The following is a 23228-nucleotide window of genomic DNA, read 5'->3' as shown; positions in this document are numbered from 1 at the left end:
ACTTCAACCAAACTTAGCTCAGACAAACTCCTAGGGTTTACACATGGTGTCAGCCTCAAGATATCTTCACCCCTCTCTATTCTTTATTTTGCTGTTATGCCATTTTCTCTTTTGGCTGCCATGAAACGGTGGGAGGGGGGAAACTTGGAAGGAAGAAGGCAGGAGGTGTTTTGCATTCCTTTGCTGGGTTAAGAAGGGGAGGGGGATTCTTTTCTTTAACTTTCCATTTCTTCGCTAGCCTCTGTTCTTTTCTGCGCAACTGCGAACTTTTATCAAAATATGTCAAGGTCACTGACAGTAGCCTCATCATCACCTGGAGATGACCACATGATCCTATTCAGAAGTTTTAATTGGAAGAATCATTTGATCTTTGGAGGGGGGAGCAATTCTATCCTTTTGTATATGTGTTTTGCCCGCCAGTTTTTAGTTTCGGAATTGATTATGTTGCTACCATATCATCTCCTAGGGTTTATGCATGGCACCATGGGAATCTGACAACAGCCAATAAAACACATGTTCTTGCACAGGAACAGCAAGTTCAAGGGCAAAGCCCAAGAGAAGGTATAAATACCCTCCCATTCCCAACTCCATGTGGTCAGTTGCACTAGAACCATGTGCTGGGTGGTTGTGCTTCATCATTAAACCATCTTTCCAATCCGCCTCCATCAGTGGTGGGATTCTACCAGTTTCCCTACCGGTTTGGTGGTCACACACTTCGTGCGTGCGCGCACCTAACACATGTGTGCAGCTTTCCAAACACCAGCTGTCCAAGCAGCTGAGAGGATAAAGAACAGAAAGGCACGGGGGCCAGTGGGAGGGCCGATCCTTCGTTTTTCTCTTTTTTCTCCTCTCAGCCGATCATCGGAGCTTTATTTACTACCAGGTCAGTTGAACCAGGTCGAACCGATAGCATTTCATCACTAGCCTCCACGTTTCCAGTGTCTTCCTCTCGGCTTGGAACTGAACCAGATGGACATTTCTTCCAACAACCCCCAACCCAAAGTCTCATGCCACAAGCAGCCAGCGTAACTATCATGCACCCGAACATGTAACGCATTTCCAGATGCATCCAGGTGAGTTGTGCAGCCGGGTTGGCAGTTTTCCCGTGGCCTCTAATGGGGCTGCAGTTGGAAATCCCGCCCCCCCGCCGCCCCAAGCCTTGGGTTTTCAACCAAGCTGAGACCAAAGCAAGCTCCTTCCCCAGCTTTCTTACCTTCGTGCCCGGTGATTCACGTGCGGATGTTGCCGTGTTATAAGGGCACTCTCCCAAACGGGGCCACCATGGTTACTTCTATACCAGCTTGCTGCCAGATGCCCAGGATAAGTTGGGCCAGTAAAGCCATGGTCCGACTCCGTCTCGGTGGCCAGCGATGAAGCTGAACTCCCCATGGCTCCCCCCAACCCTGGCCGGGTCAAGATTTACTCTAGGTTAGGTCCCAGGGAGTGGCATGAGTTGTCGGCCTGAAAGGATGAAGACTCGTAGCATGGAGTGGAGCAAAAGATCCCACAACTGGAGAAAAGGAGGCTGGTGCTGATCGAAGAAAAGAAAAGACACACAAAAACAAAACAAAAACAACAATAACAACAACAAAACAAGAGGAGAGGGAGAGAAGAGAAACAGAGAAAGAGAAAGAAAGGTATGATTTTCTTTCAAACCCATGCAGTGACATTTTTTAAGAGTCTTGTCGAAATAAAAGGAAGCAGAGATGACGTCCGTTGATCATCAAAGCCAACGTGCAGAGCAATTCGGACTCAAAGGTGAGATTTGGGTGGGAAGGGGATGGAAGCCCACCTGGTCATGAAAGGCAACGTAGCATTAGCAATAGCACTTAGACTTATATATCACTTCCCAGTGCTTTAGAGCCGTCTCTAAACGGTTTACAGAATCAGCCTCTTGCCCCCAACAATCTGGCTCCTCATTTTACCCACCTTGGAAGGATGGAAAGCTGAGTCAACCTTGATCTGGTTAGGATCAAACTTCTGGAAGTGGGCAGAGTTAGTCTTCTACGCTGCATTCTACCCACTGCGCACCATAGAAGGAAGGAAGGAAGGAAGGAAGGAAGGAAGGAAGGAAGGAAGGAAGGAAGGAAGGAAGGAAGGAAGGAAGGAAGGAAGGAAGGAAGGAAGGAAGGAAGGAAGATAGCAATAGCACAGACTTATATACCGCTTTATAGTGCTTTCCAGCCCTCTCTAAGCGGTTTACAGAGTCAGCCTCTTGCCCCCAACAATCTGGATCCTCATTTTACCCACCTCTGAAGGATGGAAGAGGCTGAGTCAACCTTGAGCCTGGTGAGATTCGAACTGCCAAATTGCAGTCAGCCGGCAGTCAGCAGAAGTAGCCTGCAGTACTGTACTCTCACCACTACACCACCATGGCTCATATTACTTTGTTGACCGTTGTTTGTATGTACACAGAGAGCTGGAAGAAGGCTGAGTCAACCTTGAGCCTGGTGAGATTCGGACTGCCAAATTGCAGATAGCCGGCAGTCAACAGCAGTAGCCTGTAGTACTGCACTCTAACCACTGAGCCACCGAGGAACCAAGGAACATGTGAGAAGAGGGGAGGCACACAGGGTTTCCAGCTAGGTTTTACAGAGAGCTCGCTCATTTCTTGGGAAAGGGAGAGGCCGAATCCGAAGATGGGGAATGGCAGATAGTGAGGGGTGGCTCCCTTAATATTCCTATCATTTAGAAAGAACAGGTTAAGTAAAACACACTGGATTTGGGAAAAGCTGGCTGGAATTCCTTTCCGAATCCTTTGGGAATCTCTCCAGGTTGTCCCCGACTCAAAACCATTCTCTTAGGGACCGTTTAAAGTTACAACAACACTGGGGGAAAAAGTGACATGACCGTTATTCAAACTTGTGACCGTCGCAGCATACCCATGGCCATGCAATCATTATTCAGTTGCTCGGCGGCTGGCTCATACATATGACCGTCGCAGTGTCCTGGGCGGGCGCATGGGATCCCCCTTTTGTGACCTTCTGACAAGCCAAGGCAGCGGGGAAAGCCAGATCCACCTAACAGCTGTGTTACCGACGTAATAACTGTAGGGAGATTCACTTAACAACTCTGGCAAGAAAGGTCGTGAAATGGAGCAAAACTCACTTAACAATGGTCTTGCTTAGCAACAGAAATTCTGGGGGCCCAATTGTGCTCGTATGTCGAGGACTGCCTCTCCTGGAATTTTTTTGTTGAAATATTTGAAACATTTTGATTTCAAAGGATTCAGAATCATTTGGGGGTCTGTATTTTTTTTAAAGTTAAGTTGGAGTTTGTCAGCAGGTGAATCGATGCAGAAACTCAGGTGCCCCAAAGAAGGAGGTAAATATTCCCTTATTTCTGTAGTATAGATAGTCCTCAACTTAACAACTGTTCATTTAGTGACCGTTTGAAGTTACAGCACTGAAAATAGTTAACATGACCGTTTTTCACACTTATGGCCATTGCAGCATCCCCATAGATTTACATTCGGATACTTGACCACTGACTCACATTTATGACGGTTGCGGTGCCTTGACAAGCAACGTCAATGGGGAAGCGAGGTTCACTTAACAACCATGCCACCAACTGAATAACTCAGTGGTTCACTTAATAAATGTGGCAAGACAAGTGATCAACCATGGCAAAATTCACTTAACGAATTTCTCACTTGGTTAACTTTATTGTCATTGCACCTCGTACAACGAAATCAAACCGCATCTTCAGTGCACATCATGACCATGAAAATAAATACAAACACACATCCTTCACCCTCCACACATTGAATTGAAAACCCCCCACACCGCACCAACACTGCACTATACAGTAGAATTCAAAAGAGCTACTGCTGGGATAGAAGCTGTTTTTCAGCCTATTTGTCCTTGTTTTTATTATTCTGTACCGTCTGCCAGGTGGTAATAGTTTAAAAAAAAAAGGGGGGGGGGAAGCCCAGGATGAGATGGATTTTTAAGAATGTTTTGAACTTTCTTAAGGCAGTGGGAGCTCTAAAGCTCTTCCAAAGAGGGGAGAGCAAGAGTGGTCGTAAGTTGAGAACTGCCTGTATTTTGGTAAAACGTAAGTCCACATGAAGTCCTTTGAGCTTTTGAGTCCTTACAGTAAAGCAGATTTCAGCATGACATCCTAACCAGTTTCACTCAACGCACTAAGACAATTTTTGGAGTTTCCAGCCCTAAGACACAAAATTGTCCAATTTCATTTTTTTGGGACGAACACCCTTGGAATGGCGTGGGGGTAGAAATGGATTTCCAAAGGAAAAAACTGCAGACTGCAGGATCCAGGAGTACTAACTCAGGTGACCCTGAGGACACAGAGAAACCTCCAAGAGTCCTCAATGACCCTCTAAAAGGATGCAAATGGCCAGCTGTCTGCAAGGAATATAAATCCTTCCCTTCCCCACCATCCAGTCAGAGCGGAAGAAACCTCTTGGATGAGAAGTGAAATATCTTCAAAAGAAAGTCTAGTTGCCTCCTGAAAAAGCACCTGGGGCATTGCGTTGCATCGGCCTACAAACATCGTTCCGGAAAAAAAAAAAAAAAACCAACGATGCTGGGAAACTTTTACAGTTCCTTTAGCAAAGCCAGCCACCCTGTCTGGTTGAAAGGAAAAGAGAAAAAAACTGGCCATCCTGTAGCTTGGCCAAACTCCGTCATGTCAGTTGCCAAAAGCACCACAGATAAGCCAAGAGAAGTCAGGATCCAGATTGAAGCTTGCAAGGATGTGAAGGGGAGAAGGGAGAGGGGGAAAAAAAAAACACCAAAACAAAACACCAGCTTTAATACTGCTTGGAAAACTCTCCGAGGGGAGCATCTATAAATAGACCCAGGATAACCCCAGCTAAGCTGGAAGCCTCAAATACTGTTCGCGAGGGCTGCTATCCAAGCATAAATTCTGTTGCTCCAGATTAAACCGAGGATGCTCGGCACGATTCGGGGTAGAAGGTGACATTGAATCTTCAAAGCGGGAATCAAGGTTAACTCGGCTGGCATAGAACTCAATTTAACCACGAAGCGTAATTGCATGCTCTATCCACATCAGCCTGCACTGAACACTTACTCTTTATAAAACAAGGAAGGGGGGGGTAGTTCTCGGCTCAGGGCCACAATGGAGGACAAAATTTATGTGAGGCAAGGCGTTAAATGAGCTTAGCTCCCTGCATTTTGCAACCGGTTTTGTCGCCGATGTTAAGCACACCAATGCAGCAGTTAAGCAAATCTGGATCCCTGCTTCCCCGCAGAGGCTTCACTTGTCGGAAGGTGACGGGGAAGTTTACAAATGGTGATCTTGGAACGGTGTGTTGGAAGGAAAAATCCATCCGGTTCGGTTCCAAGCGGGGAGGAAAACCCTGGAAGCAACGTGGAGGCTGATTGGAAAGGGAGTTTAATGAGGAATGGAACCAACAGTTCTGGGTCAGCTGAACAAATGAGCGGATGGATAGCAATAGCACTTAGACTTATATACCCTTCACAGTGCTTTCCAGCCCTCTCTAAGCGGTTTACAGAGTCAGCCTCTTTGCCCCCCAACAATCTGGCTCCTCATTTTACCCACCTCGGAAGGACGGAAGGCTGAGTCAAAACCATGAGCTGGTCAGGATCAAACTCCTGGCAGTGGGCAAAGTTAGCCTGCAACACTGCATTGTAACAAATGCGCCACTAGGGCTTCCTTCCTTCCTTCCTTCCTTCCTTCCTTCCTTCCTTCCTTCCTTCCTTCCTTCCTTCCTTCCTTCCTTCCCAAGCAATAGCAGACTTATATACCGCTTCATGGAGCTTTCCAGCCCTCTCTAAGCGGTTTACAGAGTCAGCCTCTTGTGTCTTTTGCTAAATGGTGGTGAGTTAATCCTAGTACGCAGTCCTAAAGGCTCATGTCCTGTTCTTAGAATTTGGGTGGAGGAGGAGAACGTCAATTTTAATCCCATCCTTGGAGGCGAAGCTCTTTTGTTTTGTGAATTAGGCTGGCCCAATCTTTCTTAATGGGCACAAAATATCTGCTGGGGGCTATTAAGAAAGACTTGAGTCTGCTTTCTGCCTTTAAGGCAGGCATTCCCAACATTTTCTATACCCTGCCCCCCTAGAACACTTCCGATATAATCTCGCACCCCTTAAAAGAGTAATCAGATGCATAGGTAAAGCTTCCCCTCGCACATAAGTGCTAGTTGTTCCCGGCTCTAGGGGGCAGTGCTCATCTCCATTACAAAACCAAAGAAGAGCCAGCGCTGTCCGAAGACGTCTCCGTGGTCATGTGGCCGGCATGACTAAACGCCAGAAGGCACATGGAGGAACGCTGTTCCCTTCCCACCAAAGTGGTTCCTATTTTTCTACTTGCATTTTTTTTAACATGCTTTCGAACTGCTAGGTTGGCAGAAGCTGGGACAAGTAACGGGAGCTCACTCCGTTACGCGCTGCTAGGGATTCGAACTGCTGAACTGACAACCTTTCTGATCGACAAGCTCAGTCTCTTAGCCACTCAGCATCTTAGCCACTGAGTCACCGCGTCAATTATATACATATACATTATAGTTTTGAAACTTCTAAACCCGAAGTTTTCGCACCTCCTGGAATATCATCTTGCACCCCCAGTTGGGGCCCCCTGCTTTAAGAGCATATTTCTCCATTTCTCCTTTAGGGGTCATATTCTATTCTGCCCCTTTAATATTTTCCAAAACATTTCATTCTTCAGGGGGGGGGTGTTTCCCACAGGTGTAATATGTGCCAGTGGCTAAGCGCCCAAATTTTGATCACGTGACCCCAGGGATGCTGCAATGGTCACAAGTGTGAAAACTTTTTTCAGTGCTGTTGTAAATTTGAGCAGTCCCTAAACTAGGGGTCTTCAAACTTGGCAGCTTTAAGACTTGTGGACTTCAACTCCCAGAATTCCTCCTCCAGTCATGTTAGCTCAGGAATTCTGGGAGTTGAAGTCTACAAGTCTTAAAGCTGCCAAGTTTGAAGACCCTTGCCCTAAACAAAGGGTTGTAAGTCGAGGATTACCTCTATGTCAGTTACCTACTGAGCAGAAGACACCCACGTATAAATAATCGTGATTTTTTTTGATAGTCCCGGACAATCTTTTCCTACTTTCAAAGAAACAACACTAACTTGGGATGTCTTAACTGCAAATCTATCTTGAAATAACAAACAACAGGATAAAAAAAAAACTCATGTAGGCTCTGCACAATTATACACCTGTCACACTGCAGTTTGTTAGCCAATTTATCGTGTGCATTGGGGGCTATGAGTAGGAAAGCATCCCAGGCAGAGTTGAGCATTACTCAAAGTCTTGGGCTCAGTGGTTTGTGAAAGATGGAGAGAAGAAAAGGGAGGGCGGAGGGAGGGAAGCGCACCGAGATTGGGAATGATAAAAACGACATTTGCTAAAAATTGAACAGGCAGGAAAGGGAACTGCAGAAAAACTCACTTTTGAAAAACCTGCATTAGGAAGGGTTGTGCATGGAGGGGAGAGAATTAAGCTTTTCCCCCACATACATAACAAAATAAATCACTGTTTGGATTAATCTAATTTGGGAGGCTCAATGTGGTAGCAATAACAATGGGTGTGGGGGGGGAGACAAATGGGGAATTTAACTAATAGAAACAAATAGTTAAGTACCTATTTTCCTTTCTTTTGTGGTTTTAATGCATAATTACCACATTTCAAATGTTACAGTTAATTACGCCTGCAAGAGCGTTTTCTAGAGCAAATACGCGGATCTATTATGAATCCATTTCCTCCTTGCTATTTTCTAAATTGGTTCCCTGCCCTCCCCCAGAAAAGCACTTACAAAGAGAGGAAACAGAGAGATTTTCCAATCCTGTGTTGTTGTTGTTTTTTTTAAAAGGGCTCTTCCTGATTCCCAAAAATCATCCACAATGGAAACGTGCGCGTTAAATCACTTCTTTGGATTAAACAGTAAGCAGAGGTTTGAGTTACTGCTGTGTCAGGTAGTCCTCAATTCGTGACCATAACCGAGCCCAACATTTCTTTGCCAAGTCAGACCAGTGGTGGGATTCAATTTTTTTTTTTACTACTGGTTCTGTGGGCGTGGCTTGGTGGGCGTGGCAGGGGAAGGTTACTGCAAAATCCCCATTCCTTCCTCACCCCACTAACCTGCTTTCCAGCTCCGTTCTCCTGTGCAGGGCAACCAAAGAAGACCCAGCCAATCAGCTGGGACTCAGGGAGGCAGAGAAGAGATGGGGGCGGGGCCAGTCAGAGGTGGGATTGGCCGGTTCTCCAAACTACTTAAAATTTCCACTACCGGTCCTCCAGAACGGGTCAGAACCGGCTGAATACCACCTCTGAGTCAGATATTTATTAAAGGAATTTTGTCCCATTTCTATGAACTTTCTTGCCACCTTTGTCAACTGAATGACTGCATCTGTTAAGGAAGTCACATGGTTGTTAAGTGAATCTGGATTCTCCCATAGACTTCCTTCATCAGAAGGTTGCAAAAGCGGAACACTTGACCCTGGGACACCGCAACTGTCATAAACACGAGTCAGTTACCAAGTGTCTGAAGTTTGATCACGTGACCGTGGGGATGCTGTGACGGTTGTAAGTGTGGAAAACGGTCGTAAGTCACTTTCTTCAGTGTTGTTGTGACTTTGAACGGTCAACTAAATGAGCTGTTGTAAGTCGAGGATACCTGTACTTTACTGAAGCTTATCTGGGTACAGAAGTAGCAATTGCCATAGTAGCCCTTAGACTTCTATACCACTACACAATGCTTTCCAGCCTTCTCTAAGTGGTTTATAGAATCAGCCTCTTGCCCCCAACAATCTGGGTCCTCATTTTACCCACCTTGGAAGGACGGAAGGCTGAGTCCACTTGGAACCAGTCAGGATCGAACTGCTGGCAGTCGGCAGAGTTAGCCTTCAATACTGTATTCTAACCACGGTGCACCATGGATGAATGGATGGATGGATGGATGGATGGATGGAAGGGAGGGAGGGAGGGAGGGAGGGCAATAGCACTTAGTCTTATATACCACTACACAGTGCTTTCCAGCCCTCTCTTAAGCAGTTTACAGAGTCAGACTCTTGCCCGCAACAATCTGAGTCCTCACTTCACCCATGTTGGAAGGAGGCAAGGCTGAGTCAACCTTGAATCAGTCAGAATTGAACTCCAGACTGTGGGCAGAGTCAGCCTGCAATACCACATTCTAACCACTGCACCACCAGGGCTCCTAATGCAACATCCAATCAACTACAGCAATAGCAATAGCACATAGACTTATATGCCACCTCACATTGTTTCACAGCCCTCTCTAAGCGGTTTACAGCGTCAGCCTCTTGCCCCCACCCCAGCAACCTGGCTCCTCATTTTACCAAACTCTGAAGGAGGGAGGGTTGAGTCAACCTTGTGTCAGCCTGGGAAACCATTTTTCTTTTGGAGCTTCTAGGCTGCCACATTTAGTGACTGGGAATTTGGGAGGGGGGGAGTTAAGGAGCAGTGGATGATTAGCCACAACATTCTTTTCTGAGAGAGTCAAGGCCGTTTCACCCTGCACCTGGAGGGGAGTGACTGGAGATACTCTCCGGATGGGACGAGGGCATGATTGGGCCATGTGATGGACTGATGAAGGCAGGGGATGGATCTTTGATTTTCTTTTGAGGAAGGGAAAACCCGGAACTCTCAGATTTGTGTTCTCCCAGACACGCCAATATGACATCTCTAACAAAGTGGAACTTTGAGAAGATGCTTGTCTCGGAGTTGTCTGTTTTGGAGGTTGTTCCTTGGAACGCTGACACCTGGACCCTGGTGAGATTTGAACTGCCAAATTACAGGCAGCCGGCAGGCAGCAGAAGTAGCCTGTAGTACCGCACTCTAACCACTGCGCCACCGTGGGCTCATAAGCGTAAGCTGAATCTGAGGTTTTTCCCTGAACACAATACGAAGTATATTTTCCTCTTCTTCCACCCACCCACTATCCCCCAGAATATAAAGGTCCAATTAGATGCTTGTATATTGTTTAGGGCAAGGGTCACGAACCCCCGGGCCACAGCCCAGTGCCGTGGCTTGTTCGAAACTGGGCCGCACGAGCGGTGGGCAAGTATGCAGATGTGCGAAGCTCCACTTGCGCACGAAGCTCCATTTGTGCACTCTCCACTCGTGCAAGTGGAGCTTCACACACACACACACACACACCTGCCCATCGGTTGTGTGACCCAGTTTTGAACCAGCCATGACCCAGCACAAGAACCCTTTGCTCCAGGCCCTCCGCTTGCGCGAGTGGAGCTTCACACATGAGCGCAAGTGCCTGCCACTTGCACCTGTGGAACTGTGCGCACACATGTGTGCCTACCACTCACACACACACACCCCTTCCCGCATTGGGCAGGGCTGCCAAGATGGAAAGTTTGGGGACTGCTAGTTTAGGCAACAGGTTCTTGATTCCCCACCTCTGCATATCGATAGTTGACCTTGGCTGGCTCAGCTGGGCTTCCATCCCTACCTTCTTCCTTAACAGTCCAATCTTTCCACCTTCCCTCCCCCGCCATTGCTAATGGCAGGCTGTCAGCTCATGAAGCTTGGCTAGGAGAGATGCAGCCCATGACACTCTTCCAATGTCAGGGAGAAGGTAATAGGGAAAGTATCTCAATCTGAGAACTCCTTTTAGACAAGTCCCACCTAAAGCTGATGCTCTTTAGGTTCCCAGAAGGGCTTGAGCTCTTGAACACAATAAACAGCTAACTGATGACCCACTTACAGCACAATGCAGAAGCTGCCTATTAGAAGGCAACCCACACACAGAGCCTGCAAAATGGTTGGTAACCAAGGCCCAGGTTAGGCAATGGATTAGTTCTTTGCAAATATTTACATCCTTCTTTAAAGCTTTTGAGATCCTCTTAAGGTAGCTTACAAACATGGTTATTCAATACAACCGAGTAGCAGCTTCTGAGCCAGAAATAGCACATGTTTTGTGCGTGTATCTGGCACCCATTAGTCCAGAGAAAAGATTTCCAGCAGGCCTCCTTCCTGGGCTCCAAGATTTGATACCTTAACAACTCCGCTCAATCTACGATGGAAACAAGCTTTGTTTATTGGAACAGAGAAGCCATCGCTCCTAAGGGGTGTTTTCGCTGAGGCTAGAGGATGCAGCCGAATTGACGAGGCACGCTGTCTTTCCCTTCCCATTTGTTATCATCTGTCAAAGAAGAGGCGCTCGGAGATACTACCACTTCTAGCTGAGCCGATACTTTATCTTTTCAAGGCCAGGGTTGACCTACCACTTATCACAACATGGGGGTGGGGGTGAGCCCCCAAAAAGGAGATCTCACTCACAATCACCTCCCTGTTTGTTGCAAGAACGACCTCGAGTGTCAAGGCTCTTGGTAGTTACCCCCATTTAAATCATGAGTCTCTAGCCGGATTTTCAAAGCTTAAAGAAGATTTATTAGGAATAGACATGTCGCTGCTGCCTGGGTGTAGTCGACTCTGAGACACATCATTCATTGCCACCCTTGACCCTGGTTTTCCCCCCACCCCCCTGGGTAGTATCATCATTCATATTCTCCAATGGGACACATCCATAGCCAAGAGTCATCAATCATACTCTCCAGTTAGAATTTTGCACGGCATAAACTTCTGTCTGGAAAACTATCTATGAAAACATTTATGGAATGCAGTTTCGGTTTTGCAAGCGGTTTTTGCACTATTATCATCTGCACCTCTATAACTGTCTGGTTTGGTTTTGCAACCCAACAAGACAGACACAGACTTCAGAGGATAATCAGGACTGCAGAAAAAAACAATTGCTACCAACCTCCCTTCCATGGAGGACCTGTATACTGCACGAGTCAAAAAGAGGGCTGTGAAAACATTTACAGACCCCTCACATCCCAGACATAAACTGTTTCCATTCCTTCCCTCAAAACGACACTATAGAGCCCTGCACACCAGAACAACTAGACACAAGGACAGTTTTTTCCCCCGAACGCCATCCCTCTGCTAAACAAATAATTCCCTCAACACTGCCCAACTATTTACAAAGTCTGCACTACTATTACTGTTAATCTTCTTATCCTTCCTTTCACCCATCTCTTCCGACTTGTGACTGTATAACTGTAACTTTGTCGCTTGTATCCTTACGATCTATATTGACTGCTTCCTAGTATACTTTGATTGCTTATTGTACCCTATGACTATTATTAAGTGTTGTACTTTATGATTCTTGACGAATGTATCTTTTCTTTTATGTACACTGAGAGCGTTTGCACCAAGACAAATTCCTTGTGTGTCCAATCACACTCGGCCAATAAAGAATTCCATTCTATTCCTATTCCTATTCTGTGGGCAGCTCTAAAAGACCAGAGAAATATTTTATGAGTTGACACCAAGATACTCTGAAGAAGTACATGTGAGCCCTTGACTTATATGTTCACTTAGTGACTGTTCGACGTTACAACAGAACTGGAAAAAAGGGCCTTATGACCGTTTTTCACACTTACAACTGTTACAGCATCTCCACGGTTGTGGGATTGAAATTGACTCATATTTATGACGGTTGCAATGTCCCGGGGTCACGTGAACCCTTAATGCGACCTTCTGACAAGCAAAGACTTCACAACCATGGGTCAAGAGTGAAACTCTGGCAGCTACGTGCCTCTTCGTTTCAACTTAGAGTATGGGGAGAGGTGTTGTTTTAGAATGGGTTAGATTAGATTAGAAAGATTTGGTGTTATAGAAACGGCTAGGTATATAGGAATATGTAAAAGCAAAGAGTTGAGGTTGGAGTGCATTTATCTTGTACCATGCTAGGAAGAGTTGGAAATCAATGACTCCCTTTTCTTCCTTTTACGCTTGTATTTCACACGCCCTTTTGCCGTTCTCTTTCCTTCCCTTAATTTCCTGTTTTTTCTTTTCTTTTTTATGTGCCTTTTATACGATGAAAATAAAAAAATGGACAAGGTAAAGAATGCATTAGATGGACAAACAAAACCTCTACGATTCCACTGAAGACCTTGACAGCCTGAAACCTTTTCAAGGAGGACATAAGCCGTGTGGAATTGAAGCAGACGGTTCCAATAACAAAGGGAGCTTGTTTACATGGACTAGGTGAGAAGTTGGGGGTTTGGCTGGAGAAATTATTGTTTAATTCTATGAACTGGTGTTTTGGAACCTCGGAGTTAGTTTTACTCCGACATTACCATGCAGTGTATTCAATAAACTGTAAGATTTTCAGAAACGGGATGAAACTGGAGCTTTGTTTGAAGTCTCGAGCTGGCGGTTGACACCATGGTACAAACTTAACAGCTGCAAAAATCCACTTAACACCTGTGGCAAGAAAGGTGGTAAAAGGGAGCAAAATTCACTTAACAACTGTCTTGCTCATCAACACAAAGTTTGGGCTCAACTGTAGTCCTAAATCTGGACTACCTGTAAACTAGGATGAAATTATATTTATTTCAAGGTGCTGAATATTCAATGCAAAATACATGTCAAAAGCTGGAATAGGCCCCCGAAAACAGTCCAAAAGGAAGATATTGGAAAGCCCACCAATCCCATACAAATGGAAATATTTCTCAGAATGACCCCTAAAGTAAAATGTGGACTATTTAAGAGAAAGATGGAGATATTTGCAGTAGTGGACATTCAACTATCAGCTTTGGAACGTTATTTTATAGGCATCCAACAACTTCTGACTTGATTTGTTTCCCATTTCAGCTGCACTGCTCTTTTTGCAAAGTTTGCTAGTGCGTGCAGCTACAACCAATTTGCAGAGGGTGGTTTTATTTTTAAGCATACCGTTTTAATTATGCCGGGAGCCAAAGGGAAAACCATCGCGCACGTTTTAGGTGTGTGCGGTTTTTCCTTTAATAGCCGCAGAAAGCAAGCGCTGTTTCTGTAAATACTTCTTGATAGAAAGCCTTTTCTAGAATAATCTGGAGTGCTTTAGCATTAAAAAAAAAAAAAAATCTAAATTCCCCTGCCAATTGCTAGTAGCATTTAAGGATTTCCTAGGGATCTGAACATTATAATCCCAAACCCAGGGAGAGAATCATTAAGATTGCAATATCTGCATTAATATTCAGGTTTTTACAATTATTTGGCAGGGTGGAATTCATCTTCAACACCGAAAGAATTGCAGAAAGAAGCATTTCGTATTCATGGAACGGATTGATACCAAAGTCAGCTGGCAGTTTTTGTCTCTAAAATAACCTAAAATAATAGCCAGCTCGTAAAGCCAGCGGAGGCAAATTAAAAGGCTCTTTCTTGGAATTTAAAAGTTAGACCTCTTGAAAGCACCTGCTCACTAACTCCAATTAATTAAATATGGGCAATGACTTCCAAGGGATTATGTTCACCAGAGAACAACCTAACACTCAATGAGACGCTTAACCCACATCACGTGGTATGGGGGGGAGGTCCTCGAATTACGACCACAATTGAGCTGAAAATTTTCGTTGCTGAGTGAGATATTGGTTAAGGGAGCTTTGCCCCATTTTACGACTTTTCTTGCTACAATTGTTAAGGGAATCTGGCTTCCCCGTTGAGTCTGTTCGGCAGAAAGTGGCAAAAGGGGATCACTGCAGCTGTCATAAATATGAACCTGGAGGCTAAAACATACAAAGAACGGTTGCTGGAATTGGGTGTGTCTAGTTTAATGAAAAGAAGGACTGGGGTGTGTGTGTGTGTGTGTGTGTGTGTGTGTGTGAGACATGATAGCAGTCTTGCAATAGTTGAGGGGCTGACCACAAAGAAGAATGGGGTGAATCTATTCTGCAAACCACCTGAAGGCCAGACAAGAAGCAAAGGGTGGAAACTAATCAAGGAGAAAAGCAACCTAGAAAAGTCGTTTAAAAGGGGCAAAATTCCCTTGGCAACTGTCTCGCTTAGCACCAGGAATTTTGGGTCCAACTGCAATCATAAGTCAAGGACTACCTGTCTTACCAAATTAAACGAAGGAAACCAATTGTTCCAGGTGGAAAAGATTTAAAGTGGATGGATGGATAGGTAGGTAGATAAGTAGGTAGGTAAATAGGTAGGTATAGTTAGGTAGGTACATAGGTGGGTAGGTAGCTAGGTAGATAGATAAGTAGGTAGGTAGATGGGTGGATAGGTAGGAAGGTAGATAGACAGATAGATGATAGACAGTAGGTGGTAGATAGATAAAATAGATAGATAGATAGATAGATAGATAGATAGATAGATAGATAGATAGATAGATAAGATAGATGAGAGAGAGAGGGAGAGAGAGAGAGAGAGAGAGAGAGAGGGAGGGAGAGAGAGAGAGAGATAGCATTTTACATTGGCTACAGATCACGAGAGGCCAGCCCATAACAAATCCAAGACTGGAGCACATCATACAATGCATGCAGCCTTCGCCATTATGAATCTAAGTAAGGGCTGAATGATGAAATCTCCTAAAATAACAGAATAACAAAGATGGAAGGGACCTTGGAGGTCTTCTAGTCCAACCCCCTGCTCAAGCAGGAGACCCTGTGCCATTCTGGACAAATGGTTGTCTAATCTCTTCTTTAAAATTTCCAGCGTTGGAGCATTCACAACTTCAGGTGGCAAGCTGTTCCACTGGTTAATTGTTCTAACTGTTAGGAAGTTTCCCCTTAGTTCTAGGTTGCTTCTCTCCTTGGTTAGTTTCTACCCATTGCTTCTTGTCCTGCTCTCAGGGGCTTTGGAGAATAAGTTAACCCCGTCTTCTTTGTGGCAGCCCCTGAAATATTGGAAAGCTAATAGCTGGAGATGTGAGCATAAACTTTGGTTCCGTTTGTTTCTGGTGCGCATCTGAACATGCCGTAAAAGGGATAAGAAGATACTGACCAACACCTACCCCAAAATCGTTGGCGGAGCTGTTACAGGATTGGGGGATTTGAAGGGCATCCATTTTTCCACTTTAGTGTTTGCTATTCATTTATAAGTTCACTGCAGATAAACAAGCACTAAGATCTAAACAGGCTGAGGCTGCTTCCATAGGAATGTTCCTATTAGCCAACTGTGTGTAGGCATATTTTTTTTAAAGTGTGGTATTAATAAACATGTATGTGGGTTGTTATGGCTAGTCTCATTAGCAGCACAGAAGCAATTTATGCGCCTGCCAGCTTGCCCTCTCTCTCCCTTTCTCCCTCTCTCTCTCCTTCAGCCTCTCTGTATCCCCTGAACGCATGTTGCACGTAATAAGCCTCTGTTTCTGATCCGTCTTGCTTTGAGTGTTTCATCAGATCTGTAGAAGAAACAATCAGGCTCAAGTACATAAAAGCAGAGACAAAAATCAGCTACAAGAGAGAGATTAATAGATGCTAGAGATCGAGGCACCTGCCGCCCTTCAGATGGGGAACTACAATTCCCAGCATCCTTTTTATGATTGAGGATGCTAGCTGAGGCTGGATGGGATTTTTTTTAAAAAAAATAATCATTGAAAATATTAGCCTAGGAGTTATATCTGTTTGGGGGTATTAACAGATGCACATTTCATTCCACTGTAATTCAGTAATACTCCTAATTCAGCCTTTCTCTAAATTCTGCCATCTGCTGAAGAAGACGAAAATACAATATTAAAGAAGCACATTCCAGAGTAAAATTAATATGATTAAATGGTAATTCAACAAGATTTAGCACAGTTTGATTGGGATTATACTTGAAAGACTATTAGGAGCTGTCTTTGTTCAAAATACATCTCTCTTTGCCCTCTCACATGTCCCTTTTCTTACACCAGAAGTCTCCAACCTTGGTGACTTTAAGACTTGTGGACTTCAACTCCCAGAATTCCCCAGCCAGCCAAGATTGGACACTCCCGCTTTATACCTTCTCTAAGATTGTCCATGGAGTTTTGCTCATTATAAGTTGCTGAAAAGAAAGCTTAGTACACTTATTACAAGAAAAGGGATGAGAAAGCCAGCAAATGCTTGGTGCAACCAGGTCAGTGAAAATCAGAGACTGAGTTAATATAAGCCTGAACCTTGGCATAGTAGTTGGGTTTGGGGCAGAAGATGCAAATGTAATCTAATCTGGTTTGTTTAACCAAGGAATCAGTCAAATCCCAGTTTGATGCAAGGTAGGAACCAGGGGCAGGGACAGCCAGCCAGTGGTGGGATTAGCCATTCTCCGAACTGCGCAAAAAGTTAACAACTGGTTCGTATGAACCGGTGTGAACCGGCTGAATCCCACCTCTGAACCAGGCCGTTGATATTCTCAACTGGCAATCAACTAGGCCAACGTCACCTTGGCTTTGCTTTCTCACAGGGGCAAGTATAGGTACCTCTTGATTTACGACAACAGTTGAGCCCAACATTTCTGTTGCTAAGACAGAGAGTTGTTAAGTGGGCTTTGACCCATTCTATGACCTTTCTTGCCACAATTGTTAAGTGAATCACTGCAATGGTTAAGTTAGTCACACGGTCGTTGGGTGAATCTGGCCCACTGGACTTTGCTTGTCGGAAGGTCGCAAAAGCAGATCGCATGAGCCCTGAACATTGCAGCCGTCATAAATATGAGCCGGTTGCCTAGCGTCCAAATTTTGATCAGGTGACCATGGAATGCTGCAATGGTTATAAGTGTGAAAAACGGTCATAAGTCACTGTTGTAATTTCGGTCCCTAGACGAATGGTTTTAAGTCAAGAACTACCTGTATCCATACTCATTATTGTTTGAGAAGGGAAAGAATGAAAACAAATTCTCCTCGAAGATTGATTAGCAAACATCAATGTGATAGCAAACTTTTGAGACATGCTGGCTGGGCAATTCTGGGAGTTGAAGTCCACAAAGACGCCAAGGCTACATCCCCCCCCCACCCCGAAGGCTTGGCACGCTTTCCTGGTAGTAGCAGTGTGTTTCGCCTTGTGTGCAACAACTGGGCTTTGATAAACCATAGATCTCCCTCTCGGAGGCTGTGTCAGCCTGTTCAAAGCAGCATTGTTTTCATTGCACATTCGTAGCCAAGAGAAAAACACACGGATGAGAGCCAGCCACAATCTCTTTCCCGCTATCAGCTGTGCTGGTGCTCGTGGTTCAGCCTTCCAAAATCCCGCACGAGAGCAACCCATGGTGTAAATACAAGCTGTACAGCAAAGGCTAGCGTACCAACTCTTGAGAGGAGCTGACTTGCGTCCTGCTTTTATAAAATCTTCCAATGATTTTGTACTTAGACTGTAAGGGCAGCAAAGTGAGAGGGAGGGAGGAACCAGGAAAATGCCCAGATTCAATTAAATAGCGAAAGAGGACTGACACTCATCAGTGGCTTTTTCAAGTTATCTTCAGATCTATCAATAAATACTAATCTGTTCTCTGCCCATCTTCTCCTGAGGGGTTGGTACTATGAATGGTGTTGAAAGGAAAAGCATCTAGTTAGGCTTTTGTTATCTCTCTTTGATTAGTTTCCATCCACTGTTCTTGTCCTGCTTTCAGGTGCTTTGGAAAATAGGTTGACTTCCCTCTTCTTTGGGGCAACCCCTCAGATATTGGAACACTGCTATCATGTCACCCCTATCTTTCTTTTCATAAAACTAAATATACCCAATTCCTGCAACTGTTCTTCATATATTTTATCCTCCAGCCCCCTCATTATCTTCGTTGCTCTTCTCTGCACTTTTTCCAGAGCCTCAACATCTTTTTTTATATTGTGACAACCAGAGGTGGTATATTCAGCAGGTTCTGACCAGTTCTGGAGAACTGGTAGCGGAAATTTTGAGCAGTTCGGAGAACTGGCAGACACTACCACCACCTCCGACTGGAACTTTTACAGTATCCTTCCCCTTCCACACCCACAAAGCCACGCACACAGAACCAATAGTAAAAAATATTGAATCCCACTGGATGCAATATTCCAAGCATGGTTTCGCCAAGGCACAACTAAATGGATTTCAGGAGCAAGAAATCAGAAGGCAGTTCAAATGACTATGGATTTATTGTAAGCTAATGCCCTCTACAAGAATATTGTATTGCGAACAGTTGCTGGGGTGCATCCACAGTTTCGCTGTACTTGTTCTACAATGACAATAAAGTTCTTCTTCTTCTTCTTCTTCTTCTTCTTCTTCTTCTTCTTCTTCTTCTTCTTCTTCTTCTACTACTACTACTACTACTACTACTACTACTAACGTTCAAAGGAAATGGCGGTAGATAAGAGTCAACGGAATTCAAGGTGGGCTGGTCTTAGATCTCTTGTGAAAGTGAAGGGACTCCGGACTGATGACGTGTTTGACTCCTCCCTCAGCTAGGTGGGCAGGAGCTGGAGCAAGGATGGGAGCTCACCCTATCACCTGACACTTGGGTCTCGAACCTTGGCTGTCAGGTTTCCAGCTGACAAGTTCAGCATCGTCAACCATATACAGGTAGTCCTCGACTTACAAATATAACTGAGCCCAAAATTTATGTTGCTAAGTGAGACATTTGTAAAGTGAATTTTACCCCATTTTACTACCTTTCTTGCCACAGTTGTTAAGACTTTATTTATCAGAAGACCGCAAAAACTGATCACATGACTCCAGGACACCGCGACTGTCATAAATATGAGCCAGTTGCCAAGAGTCTGGATTTCGATCACATGACCATGGAAATGCTGCTATCGTCGTAAGTGTGAAAAACGACCATAAGGCACTTGTGTCCGTGCCATTGTAACTTTGCATGGTCACTAAATGAACTGTTGTAAGTCGAGAACCATTGTACGGGTACAGCCATATGTTAAAATGGCATACCCTTATTTCTGGAAGGAATGATGAAATATGTCTGATGAACTTTAACGCTGCATTAAAGCAACAAAATCTAGAACCAGACCAAACCAGATATGGCAAATGAAACAAAGTCAGAGAGAGAGAAAAATTGGCACTGAAACATTTTGTTGAATTTTGAACAATTGTGTCTAAATGCTAAATTCCCTAAAAAAAAAAGTGTGTGTGGGGGATAAAGCTAATTGTTAAATATCAATCTTACCAAATTGCATTATTTCATACTTCTCTCTCTAACCCTCTACCCACCCACCCCACTCCTATCCATTGTCTGGCATGCTGAAAAAGATTTAAGGTTGACTGCAATTGTAATTTTTGTGAGCAAATTAGATTTGTGAGTCTTTCCACCCATCTCTAATGTTCATCCCGGGTGTATCACTGACTAAGGTTTTAAAGACTTTAATAGCATGGGGGTTGTTTCAAAGGACAAAGAGAACAGATGTTAATAATCCAGCTAAAGAGATAAAAGAAGTCAGATCAGCAACTTAAGATGTGGCATGTTCTGAAGCAGAAGAACTTTGCCAAAATGTCCGTTTAAGAAGCTAATGTTTACACAGAGGAAATATCTTGGGCACCAGCTACAAAACAGGGCGTCTGAACAGGAAGCAACAGGGTTTCATTCATAACATTAACCACTTCATTAAACCACATGCCAAACTCACTTTAGGGGAACATAACGTTCTCCAGATGCAAGGTAGCATTTCTAGAGTCTAGCAGGTAGCAAAAGGAAGTGAGAAGTAAATGGCAGAATGGGCTGCACCAATTCAAAATATAATTGGACTTTAAGGGGTGTTTTTACCCTCAAAAAAGTTTCGCTTCTTACCCAAGAAGCTTCTTCAGTTCTAACTGAAGTTTAGAACAGAAGAACCATTGTGGATGAGAAGCAAAATGTTTCCAAGGCAAAAGCCTAAGAAAGTCCAGTTGCCTTTTGGAAAAAGCACCCTTGGGACATAACTTGTTTGGGATATTGAGGATCTCCATGGACAATTCAAAATACGCACTTGGGAGCCACATTTCCAAATGCTGCTTTGGAATTAGAAGTGAGTTATTCTCTACATTTGTCACAAAAAGGATCTTTGCACAGACCTTTCCCTACCCTGCTTGTTTTCTTCCACCCCTACTCTGTTGACCTATGGAAGTCGCGTCAATTGAAAAAGAGTTCCAAAGTTTACAGGCCACTATTAACAAGCTTCAATCAGTAGCTCTCATAGACTCTCCTGAACTCGATAAGGGTCCCACTTCGAAGTCCTTCAAGATAGATCTAAGTAGAGAGACAAGCTTGGTGAAGGTGGCCATTCAGACAACTCAAGTCTCAGTGGATCAACTGCTTTATCGGCTAAGCCTAAAGACCATGTCAGGTGTTCTGCTCAGCATCCAAAAGTCACATTCTGCAACCGCTGAAGTTTTAGAGACAGTCCCAAATAAAGTGCAATGCAATTACAATTTTAATTCATTCAGGCACCTGCAATTCCAGCCAGCTTTGACTGACATGCCAGCCGGAATTCATTACAAGAAACACTTCTAACCACTGCCAAACCACAAGGAGCAATCCCAAGATGGCTCACTGGGGAAATGCTGTGCTATCATGGATTTGTGTGCAGGGCCATCCGGATCAGCTGGCTTTGCAACCTCCTAAATGGCCCTCTTTGTTTCTCCTCATCCATTGCAGATTTAAGCTCAAGAACATCAGACACACCCTGGAAACCTTGGGTGGAATATAGAAGTAGAGCTGTAAGTCAACACCATATCAGTTGGAGGAAAGGTTAAATTAATAAATGACTTCTGCCAGCAGTTTCATAGTTGTTCAAGAGCACGGCAGATAAGGCCGAACTTTGCAGCACACCTCAAAGGCTATAAAGTGGAACAGAATTGCCTAATGCTACATTCTAAAATTAACCACATAAGGAGGACATGAAAAAAAACACCATATAGTATTAAGTGTTCTAAACAGGCCTGACATGTATGCATTTACTATTTATATATCTTTAAACCTACCTTCTGTAACCAAAATTAACTGAGCCTGTTAAGTCTGCGGTAACTGCTAATTGCACAATTCAAACGTAATGAAGTCAGGCACTATTTATTTGCATTATCTGAGATCAATATACCTCTGGAAATCCAAAAGACCATAATAAAAAAAGGCAGCAGGACTTTGAAGTGGAGAACAGAAGCAGAATCTACGATTGTGGCAGAATGAAGAGCTGTCAAATGAATGAAGAGCAGCAAAGGGGGTGACGAGAACAGACCAAAGGTCCAGGTGGATTTCAAATCAGATTTTGCATGTAACTGTAAGAATCCTTCTTATAATTAAATTCAAGAAAATGCTATTGTTTGGAATTCTTAAAAAGTGATAGGATGAGGCTTTGAAGGTTGGACACTAGAGGGAACCAAAGGGAATTAAAGATTAAAGATTACAGTTAAAGGAGAAGAAGAGGAGAAGAAGAATTTGAGTTACTAATAGAGAATGGAGCAATATACTTTAATTTGGACATATTGACGGATATTTATGAACAATGGACTCGGAGGTTAATTTTGAGCGTGTCTGCCATTACAGGCAGTCTTTGTTTAAAAGAGGAAGAGGAACAATCTTTTCTTAAAATACGAGAAATAATGTCATCTTCCCATGTTTCATCTCTTATTTATAAACAGATTCTTATAACCTAGTCAGCAAAATCAAGGATGACCAGAAAAACTGGTAACTGATCAAGCTGAGACCGATCTAAAAATGGATTTTAAAATGACAAAAGCTTATGGGAATGATATGAGAAAAGACTGGTTACACAAAGAAAAGTGAGTTGATCATTAAAAGTGAGTCTTGATCATTAAAAGAGATATACAACTAACAAACCAAAAGAGCGACCTGGATAACTTTCACATACTAGATTTACAAAAGAAACTTTTTAGTTTTGAAGAGTTTTTTGAGAAAAGATAAAGAAAACAAAATGAAAAGAAATCAAACTCCAGGATGTTATTAAAGATCAAGGTTGTTAAAAGGAAAGGATATAAAGTTGTTTTATTTGATCAAGGTTAGTAGGTATGTTGTTTTCTCTGGTCGTCCTTGATTTTGCTGACTAGGTTTTAAGAATCTGTTTATAAACAAGAGATGAAATATGGGAAGGCGACATCACTTCTCATATTTTAAGAAAAGATGGTAGATTACTAAAATTGTCTACATTTATTGTGAAGGAATTTCTTTGTACATTTTTGTTTATTTTTACTGTGTTCTTTTCTATTTCTTCTGCATTTTCCATTTTTGCTGTTTTTTAAATTTTTCTTAGTTTGTATTAGTATTTATCTTTTAAATTGTAATATTTAATAAAATCACTTTATATGATAAAGAGATAGCAGATCTTCTCGGCCTATCAGCGATACTTCTTGTTATAAGATACTTATAAACTGCTGAGAACAATCTAAGTCCCACTGACCACCATAAGTGTTATAATTTCTACATTCATACAACATAAGCAGTTTATCTCAATAAACCTATAATATAAAACTTCGAAGACCATCATGAATAGATGTGGCACGAGGGTGATAAGGTCTGAAACTAGCTCTTTCAAG

The 23228-nt window shown here is 43.6% G+C and overlaps 1 protein-coding gene across 1 annotated transcript in view; it reads right to left on the bottom strand.

Annotated features, from left to right (window-relative positions):
• CAPN15 (calpain 15) overlaps positions 1 to 23228 on the bottom strand; it is a 107523-nt gene that overhangs the window by 67473 nt on the left and 16822 nt on the right. Inside the window, 1 exon segment of the mRNA XM_087973223.1 lies at positions 1214 to 1531. Coding sequence (XP_087829349.1) covers positions 1214 to 1389 — 176 coding nt within the window. The 5' untranslated portion in view covers positions 1390 to 1531.

The sequence above is a fragment of the Notechis scutatus genome, chromosome 12 (assembly GCF_049901735.1).
Source record: "Notechis scutatus isolate UNSWTSFEM ecotype Mainland chromosome 12, rNotScu1.2, whole genome shotgun sequence".
Taxonomy (NCBI): domain Eukaryota; kingdom Metazoa; phylum Chordata; class Lepidosauria; order Squamata; family Elapidae; genus Notechis; species Notechis scutatus.
The sequence above is the reverse complement of the archived record's forward strand: the minus strand, read 5'-3'. Positions and strand labels throughout refer to the sequence as shown.